Raw genomic sequence first — 9,380 nt, 5'->3', positions numbered from 1 at the left:
CCCACTCCCTGCAGGTGTCTCAGGGGGAGTTGGGATATGGTGACCCTGGCCGTGACCCCACTCCCTGCAGGTGTCTCAGGGGGAGTTGGGATATGGTGACCTTGGCCGTGACCCCACTCCCTGCAGGTGTCTCAGGGAGAGTTGGGAAAATAGAAAACATTTCCATTACACACTTGTGTGTAACAGGACAAATATATGCACCCCTCCAAATAATAATGATTATTATTATCATCACGTTTTATTTTCATAGAGCCACCACGACCAGTGAAGGTTTCTAATCAAACGAGGGATAGTGAAATGCAACATGTTAAAGGTGGACTTTGTATTATTAATTGCAATGGTCATAAACTGTACAGCACGAGCGGAGAGGATGTCAAAGAAAATTGGAATCATTGTGAATGCAGCTGAACGTTTTTTGGTTTTTCATAATTTCACAGCCGAGGCTGTGGGTGATGTACCGTCATCACAGGCCCCTGAGCCTGCTAGGGATGTATTTTGGAGTGGACTTTGATTGAAGACGTGGGATGTGTTTTGTTAGTTGACGTGTCTAATTTTATATGATGTCGTTATCCCCCTTTTCCGTAATGCTTTTTATTTCATCCTCATTCAACACCCCGTCTAGCTGGTGGCGGTAATGCGCCATTAACATCGGATGCCAACCGCCTTTAAACCCCATTGAAGAAGTTTTACTTTTCTACTACTATGTTTGCCCACAAGAGGGCAGTGAAGAGCGACATCAATAATGATATGTCATCATTTTGAGACCGACCATCGTATGTTATTTTTATTTTTTCTCGGCCATCTAATGTCGTCCATTCAAGTTGTGTTCACTGCTTGTGATTTAATTTGATAATTATCCATTATTTGCCTGCTAATTCTGCACAATACTAATATTAAAGCATATTAAACAGTAGTTGGAACGTGTCTGTAAGGTAAGGAATGTTGTCATTTTATATATTTAACCTCTAATGTTTACTATAGTAGATGTCTGAAACTAGCTAGTAACGGTAGCTAAGATTGCATGCTATCAAGCTAGCCAGCTGCTTCAGCACATTTGTACTCTATTAGCAAAAGTCCCAGTTTACATTAGGGATATGTCTTGACAGCGCCTTTAAATGTAAATGACGTCTACAAACGTATTGTTAACATTCAAACACAACATCGTAAGCAGATATCTTTTTTTTAAGATCCTATTCTGGATTTTCTGTCTTGCCTCTGATATTGAACTCTTCATTGTTGAAGAGCTTGTACGGAAACATTTCCCTGTATGGTTTACACCTGCTGTAATCTGGCATGTGACAAATACACTTTGATTTTGATTGTAACCAGATCTAGCGTTTCTTTCAAGTTTAAAACGAAACCAATACGTTTCACCCCTGTTATAGTCTTGTTTGTTTTATGTCAAGTAAAACCAAGGCCTTTTCCCTTTCCTCTAGATGAAAATATGTGTTATTTTGTAATAGTCTCTGACACAAGCAAGATCTATGAAGTTCTGCAAAAACAAAGATCTGTGTTGGTTTTGGTCATTGTTAATATATACTTCAGTTCCTTTCATGTAATCATGTGTTTTCACTTTGCAGGGTTTGTGGCGCTACTTTGTGTGGTTGTTCAGCAGAGTTCTACGTTGCCATGGCGACTCCAGGGGGACAGGGGGGAGGGGCGTTGTCTACAAGAGGAGGAGCTAGGAGGATGAAATGGGCTTTGGCGATGACATTGGGCAATGCCAGGTAAGAAGAAAAACCCACAGGTGCGTAGGGTTTAGTGGTTGATTTTTGGATTGGAACTCTATCAGCCATGTTGATTTTACCTGACAAATGGTGGATTATTGTGCCCAGAGCCCACATTTGATCATGAATTCAGATACACAGGCATGACCTGCTTGAAGAACTAGCTACCTTGTTAGAACTATGAATAACCTGTATATCCTATGCTACAGCCTCTCTCACCATCTATAGCCCTCTGAATAAAGTGAACTGAACTGACCTCTGTCTCTTCCAGGGGTCGTGGTGACAGACAGAGTAACCAGGGAGATGTGATGTATCCAATTGGCTATTCAGACAAACCAGTCCCAGACACCAGCATCCAGGAATCAGACAAAAACCTGGTGGAGAAGGTAGGTAGTGTAAAGGAGGAATTTAAATGATCTGATCTGTTTGTACTTTTGCCAAATCCGTTGCTATCATTGTCAATGAGTGACAGGAAGTTTGCATGGTAGCACAAACAGACTGGCCCTCGGGCTACATATGATCAGGGTGCATTAACAAATCTCCCTGTGCACATTGTACTTAAAAAAAAAATGCCTTGAATATACAGGTAACTGCCAAACTAAAGGAAACACTTGAGTAAATGAGGGATATAAAGTATATTGAAAGCAGGTGCTTCCACACAGGTGTGGTTCCTGAGTTAATTAAGCAATCAACATCTCATCCTGGTTAAGGTTGTGTATAAAATGCCCAGTAGCCTGTTGTTTTGCCTACCATGGCTAGAAGAAGAGATCTCAGTAACTTTGAAAGAGGGGTCTCAAAGGAGCATAGGGGGTTTAAAGGGTGTGTATGTCAGTCTCCAGAACTCAACCCAATTGAACACTTAGGGGAGATTCTGGAGCGGCGCAATATCCCCCTTTTCCGCAATTGTTTTTTTATTTTTTTTATTCAACAAAACACTTTGATCGAATTTCTCATGGAAGAATGGTGTCACATCCCTCCAATAGAGTTCCAGACACTTGTAAAATCTATGCCAAGGTGCATTGAAGCTGTTCTGGCGACCCAACAACCTTTTAAGACACTTTACGTTGGTGCTTCCTTTATTTTGGCAGTTACCTGTAGATTGTTATTAAATTGCTCTTCCCCCCCCCCCCCCCCCACCTCTATGACAGCGTTGCTGGGACGTAGCTCTGGGGCCCCTGAAGCAGATTCCTATGAATCTATTCATTATGTACATGTCTGGTAACACCATATCCATCTTCCCCATCATGATGGTCTGTATGATGGCCTGGAGGCCCATCCAGGCTCTCATGTCCATGTCTGCCAGTAAGTGTTTATTTTACCAATAAGGCACCTTGTGTGGGTTTGTGGTATATGGCCAATAAACCACAACTAAGGGCTGTTCTTAAGCACAACGCAATGCAGAGTGCCTGGATACAGCCCTTAGCCGTTGTTAGGTTCTGACAAGCAGAGCGAAAAACTAACAGACAATGAGGAAAAGCTCAAACCAAGTTTATTCACCCAATGGGTCAGACAGCTGAAATGACAAAGACATGTTCCCACCAGCACAAGTATTTATTCCCCACTTTAGATGTCTCCTCCTCTCTAAACATGACATCTTTGTTGCTAGGCAGGAAGTTAAGTGATGTGTGTAATAAACTGTTCCTTCTCCCTTAATGTGTCCTGACCTGACCTCCGCCCCCATTCCTCACTAAACCACATCTCTCCACCCTTATCAGTGACCGCAACCATGTGATTCCCTTTTCCCTTACTTAGTAACTCTCCAAGCCCATGGCTCATATCCACCCTTCATTGACCCCACCATATACATTCCTCCTATGTATAACCATTCACTTCTGGTGTAGCAAGTATTTAAAATAATAACCAAACAACTGAAACCAGACTGTAGTCCTTCTCCACTCCATAGGGTTCCTAATATGTAACAATAACATGTTCTGTTCGGATGTAAACTCTGCATTCTACTCTCTCCCTCAGTGACATGAATAAGGATATTTCAAGTTTAGAAGTCAGTACCCATTTTGAATAATAATGACATACTGTTCAACGTTATATAAACTTGGAAATTACTTATGAATGAACAAAAAAATAAACCATTAACACAGTTGATGATTAGGTTTACACCTCTGAGACTTCTGATCTATAACTACACTATGTACACTTTTATGTCCATCTGTAACGTTCGTCTATTTCTTCCTCCTCGGATGAGGAGAGACGAGAAGGATCGGACCAAAATGCAGCGTAGGTGGAATACATGATGAAATGTATTTAAACAAGACGACGAACACGAAGAACACTTGAATAACTACAAAACAATAAACGATGTGAACAAACCTGAACTAGAGAACATAACGCACTAACAGGAACGAACACATACACGAACGAAAACGAAACAGTCCCGTGTGGTGCGACATACACAGGAACAATCACCCACAAACAAACAGTGAGAACAGCCTACCTTAATATGGTTCTCAATCAGAGGAAACGTCAAACACCTGCCCCTAATTGAGAACCATATCAGGCAACACATTTAACCCCACATAGACACATAACATAGACTACCCACCCAGCTCACGTCCTGACCAACTAAACACATACAAAAACAAGGAAAACAGGTCAGGAACGTGACACCATCTCTCATCGGACAACTGATAATGACATTTCAGCTGGAGATTTTGACGTTCTTCATTTCCTCCTTCTGGTTCCTAAGAGAGTGACAGCACAAGACTTGAAAGCAAATAGAAACACAAAACGTAACAAGTATTAATAATGTGCTATGGTATGCATAATTACATGAACTCTGCAAAAAAAGAAACGTCCTCTCACTGTCAACTGCGTTTATTTTCAGCAAACTTAACATGTGTAAATATTTGTATGAACATAACAAGATTCAACAACTGAGACATAAACTGAACAAGTTCCACAGACATGTGACTAACAGAAATGGAATAATGTGTCCCTGAACAAAGGGGGATCAAAATCAAAAGTAACAGTCAGTATCTGGTGTGGCCACTAGCTGCATTAAGTACTGCAGTGCATCTCCTCCTCATGGACTGCACCAGATTTGCCAGTTCTTACTGTGAGATGTTACCCCACTCTTCCACCAAGGCACCTGCAAGTTCACAGACATTTCTGGAGGGAATGGCCCTAGCCCTCACCCTCCGATCCAACAGGTCCCAGACGTGCTCAATGGGATTGAGATCCGGGCTCTTCGCTGGCCATGGCAGAACACTGACATTCCTGTCTTGCAGGAAATCACGCACAGAATGAGCAGTGTGGCATTGTCATGCTGGAGGGTCATGTCAGGATGAGCCTGCAGGAAGGGTACCACATCATGAGGGAGGAGGATGTCTTCCCTGTAACGCACAGCGTTGAGATTGCCTGCAATGACAACAAGCTCAGTCCGACGATGCTGTGACATACGGCCCCAGACCATGACGGACCCTCCACCTCCAAATCAATCCCGCTCCAGAGTACAGGCCTCGGTGTAACGCTCATTCCTTCGACGTTAAACGCGAATCCGACCATCACCCCTGGTGAGACAAAACCGCGACTCGTCAGAGAAGAGCACTTTTTGCCAGTCCTGTCTGGTCCAGCGACGGTGGGTTTGTGCCCATAGGCGACGTTGTTACCGGTGAAGTCTGGTGAGGACCTGCCTTACAACAGGCCTACAAGCCCTCAGTCCAGCCTTTCAGCCTATTGCGGACAGTCTGAGCACTGATGGAGGGATTGTGCGTTCCTGGTGTAACTCGGGTAGTTGTTGTTGCCATCCTGTATCTGTCCCGCAGGTGTGATGTTCGGATGTACCCATCCTGTGCAGGTGTTGTTACACGTGGTCTGCCACTGCGAGGACGATCAGCTGTCCGTCCTGTCTCCCTGTAGCGCTGTCTTAGGCGTCTCACAGTACGGACATTGCAATTTATTGCCCTGGCCACATCTGCAGTCCTCATGCCTTCTTGCAGCATGCCTAAGGCATGTTCACGTAGATGAGCAGGGACCCTGGGCATCTTTCTTTTGGAGTCAGTAGAAAGGCCTCTTTAGTGTCCTAAGTTTTCATAACTGACCTTAATTGCCTACCGTCTGTAAGCTGTTAGTGTCTTAATGACCGTTCCACAGGTGCATGTTCATTAATTGTTCATGGTTCATTGAACAAGCATGGGAAACCGTGTTTAAACCCTTTACAATGAAGATCTGTGAAGTTATTTGGATTTTTATGAATTATCTTTGAAAGACAGGGTCCTGAAAAGGGTCCCTTTACTTCATCTTGTGGTAACTCAGCACTGTATATACGTTTCAACATCAATGCCCTCAAAAGATGATATCCCAACAATGCTACTTAAGTAACCCCTGTTACTACTAACTGCCCCTGACGCGTACTTCACAATCCTCTTCATTTGCTCTGTAGTCCTGTTCCATGCTGTTACTATATTATCCTTTGCCATTGCTACAACTCCTTCAGTTACTGTCCCTACAGCGACTGTCGTGAATCTGTCTCCTGCTCTCCTGTTATCTTCGTGGTTCACTGATAAGTCTAGGACTGAACCTTTCAGATACTCCCTACCTGTCTCCCAACTCATACCCGGTTCCCTAACCACCAACATCTCCAATGACCTACTGTGTTCTGCTACAGTCGGTACCTGTGGATAATACTTTCCTGTGCTCAGGTTAGGTACACGTCGCTCATCCCAAGGCCGATCTACACCCCACCCCTTTGTGAACACCCTCGTTACAGTGTAAAAATTGTGTCACTCGTCCCAGTCTTCTGGGAGAGATGTCAAGTGTTTACTAGCTGTTAGAAATGGGGGAGAGATTAGTGGTGTTGGAAGAGTACAAAACTCTGAGTCACATGTTTCATCACACTCTGCAGGAGATGTGATGCTATTATTACCGCTAACTTCCCTTCTGGGGATTTGGCCTCCTATATACAGGGATCTGTGGCTATTATTTCAAGCACGGTACCTTCTTTGACAAACCAATCACTGAAAGTTGACGATAGTGTCTGAAATGATTACACTATCTCTGCTACTCTCACCATGATCTAGGTGTGTGTGTGTGTAACGTTCAATTTAACGTCATAGTAGTCTCTATATTGTGCACAGTTACCTGTCCTCCCTCTGCTAAGAGCTTTCTCCTGTAGCAATATACATAGAGGAATGGTATCGTTCCCCACTCACTGGGAATGTGATGAAAGAAATAAAAGCTGAAATAAATCATTCTCTCTACTATTATTCTGACATTTCACATTTTTAAAGTAAAGTGTTGATCCTAACTGACCTAAGACAGGGATTTTTTTTACTTGGATTAAATGTCAGGAATTGTGAAAAACTGAGTTGAAATGTATTTGGCTAAGGTCTATGTAAACTTCCGACTTCATCTGTACAAATACACAAAATAGCAAAAGGGTAGCTCTACCTTGCCGTCTGAGACTACAGCAGTGGTCACCTCAACTTTATTAAGGAAAAATGTACTTACTGTGATTGTCTCACCTAGCTACTTAAGATGAATGCACTAACTAAGTCTCTCTGGACAAGAGTGTCCGCTAAATCACTAAAATGTTGTCAACCTTTCTCCTGGCGCTCTCCTGAACCTACATATCATAATTGAATTATTACCTCGACTAACCTGTGCCCTCGCACATTGACTCTGTACCGGTACCCCCTGTATATAGCCTCGCTACTGTTATTTTATTGTTGCTCTTTAATTGGTATTTTTCCATTTTTTTTAACTTCAGTTTATTTTCGTAAATACTTTCTTAACACTTATTTTTATTAACTGCGCTGTTGGTTAAAGGCTTGTAAGTAAGCATTTCACTGTTGTACATTATGTGACATACAATTTGATTTGACGTATTTTATAAGCATGTTACCACTTCTCACTGTTGCCTTTTCTGTCAGCATTCAAGCTGTTGGAGAACTCTAACCAGCAATGGCTTCAGGGGCTGGTCTATTCTGTAGGAAACCTGCTTGGCTCAGCATTGGCTATCTACAAGTGTCAATCAATGGGGCTTCTCCCAACGCACTCTTCTGATTGGCTCGCTTTCATAGAACCGCCTATGGTGAGATTTTTTGCTATGCTGTTCAATTCAGTTTCCTGTTTTAGCACTTGTTTTGTGTTTATATAATGTTTTTCAGGTTTATTTGTCATGTGTAATGAATACATTGGAAATCTTACTCACACCTTTTCTGTCCTCTGCAGAGAATGGAGATTATGGGTGGAGGGATGGTGTTGTGAAGAGGACAGATGCGTGTGCACACTGAAATATGCTCAACTATTAATTATGAATACATGAAATCTCTTCCAAGTCAATTCTCTGGCTTTTAGGTTTTTGTCAAACCCCTCAAGGTTTGTATTGATCCCTACACTTTGTTGCTGTTCATTCGTGCGTTTTTATTGCAATTTTCACAGGTGATCAAACGTTACAACTGATAATATTAGGGGGGAAATCACGTCCACCATCCTACTTAAATCCACATTAGGTTAAATTAAGATGTCACCATAACATGTTTTTCATTTCAACTTTTTGTCAAATAAAAGGGGTCAAAAAACAAATTTAAGGTGTCAAATGTATTTTTTGGATGTGTATTTATAGAAAACTGAAGAAAAACTTGCACCGGACAGAATAGTTGTCACAGTGAGAAATGATGACTTCACTGGTAAATGTGTGGGAATGTCACTGTTCTAGAATAGTGAATAAAAACATTATTTTCCCTTTTAACCTTGGACACGCCTCTGTTTTCAAACTTGTTTTCTCCACATTGGTGAAGAATGTGGAAAGGTAAGTTTTGCATTGTATCATCAGGCCATTTCTTCCAAATCATCCACTTTGTCCAGGCATGTCATTTCATCAGGTGATATTTGCAAAAATGGTTACATATTACTATTTCTGCTCATGCATGTTACACATTGCAAGTCTTAAATTGATGTAAATTAGCAATGGCATTCTAATGCTTGTTACACCTGCAATTTTCACGCTGACAATTTTACAAACGAAACAGGTTAGAAGAAAAAGAATGAGATTACTAACTGAAATTCCAGCCAATCATTGAGCAGCATTTGCACTGTTAAACAAATGAATCTTGCCTATTTGTATTTGTTCCCCTGCCTCCACACGATGTGGTTATTTCCAAGAGAATACGCTGCTTCAAAACGTGGTCAGAGATAGGCGATGGTAGCCCATCCACGGAGTGTAGATGGCAGATAAATGAAATCTAATTTAGACTGCAGGTAAGACTTTCCTCACTATTTGCTGTCATCAATATGTCATGTTTTTTCAAAGGGTGGCTACTTTGAAGAATATAAAATATATTTCGATTTGTTTAACACTTTCTTGGTTACTATATGATTCCATATGTGTTATTTCATATTTTTGATGTCTTCACTATTATTCTACAATGTAGAAAATAGTAAAAATAAAGAAAAACTTGAATGAATAGGTGTGTTCAAACTTTTGACTGGTACTGTATATGACCTGCTGCTGCTTACTATCAGGCTGTTAGTGAATGGTGGGAAGGGGAGGGCCAATGTGTGCAACCTCTGTAAATGCCTGTACTCTACTGCTCTATGTCACTACACAAATGTGATATGTGTTCCGGCACCTCCCGAATTACGAATGAAGCACTGACGACATGCCTACCTATGCCTAGCTGTGACCCTCCCATC

The 9,380-nt window shown here is 41.8% G+C and overlaps 1 protein-coding gene across 2 annotated transcripts; it reads left to right on the top strand.

Moving 5' to 3' along the window:
• The first annotated feature begins 93 nt into the window (after window positions 1–93).
• Window positions 94–8,270, top strand: LOC120030652 (ER membrane protein complex subunit 4-like). Of its 2 annotated transcripts, XM_038976091.1 has the most exons (6): window positions 94–932; window positions 1,581–1,727; window positions 1,999–2,113; window positions 2,876–3,029; window positions 7,616–7,776; window positions 7,917–8,270. In XM_038976091.1, the coding sequence occupies exons 2-6, from the start codon at window positions 1,630–1,632 to the stop codon at window positions 7,950–7,952; spliced, it is 564 nt and encodes a 187-aa protein (XP_038832019.1). In that variant the 5' UTR covers window positions 94–932; window positions 1,581–1,629; the 3' UTR covers window positions 7,953–8,270. The 2 variants fall into 2 exon arrangements, with proteins under 2 accessions (XP_038832019.1, XP_038832020.1); XM_038976092.1 differs by having other exon boundaries at window positions 94–1,727.
• The last annotated feature ends 1,110 nt before the right edge of the window (window positions 8,271–9,380 follow it).

The sequence above is a fragment of the Salvelinus namaycush genome, chromosome 36, assembly GCF_016432855.1.
Source record: "Salvelinus namaycush isolate Seneca chromosome 36, SaNama_1.0, whole genome shotgun sequence".
NCBI classification, from domain to species: domain Eukaryota; kingdom Metazoa; phylum Chordata; class Actinopteri; order Salmoniformes; family Salmonidae; genus Salvelinus; species Salvelinus namaycush.
The sequence above is the reverse complement of the archived record's forward strand: the minus strand, read 5'-3'. Positions and strand labels throughout refer to the sequence as shown.

What these genes read in the sequence shown, in the direction of transcription:
- LOC120030652 (XM_038976091.1), top strand. Translation starts at nt 1,630, where the DNA reads ATGGCGACTCCAGGGGGACAGGGGGGAGGGGCGTTGTCTACAAGAGGA. An exon ending in ACAAAAACCTGGTGGAGAAG is followed by an intron (nt 2,114 to 2,875) that starts GTAGGTAGTGTA and finishes CCTCTATGACAG; the next exon opens with CGTTGCTGGGACGTAGCTCT. An exon ending in TCTCATGTCCATGTCTGCCA is followed by an intron (nt 3,030 to 7,615) that starts GTAAGTGTTTAT and finishes CTTTTCTGTCAG; the next exon opens with CATTCAAGCTGTTGGAGAAC.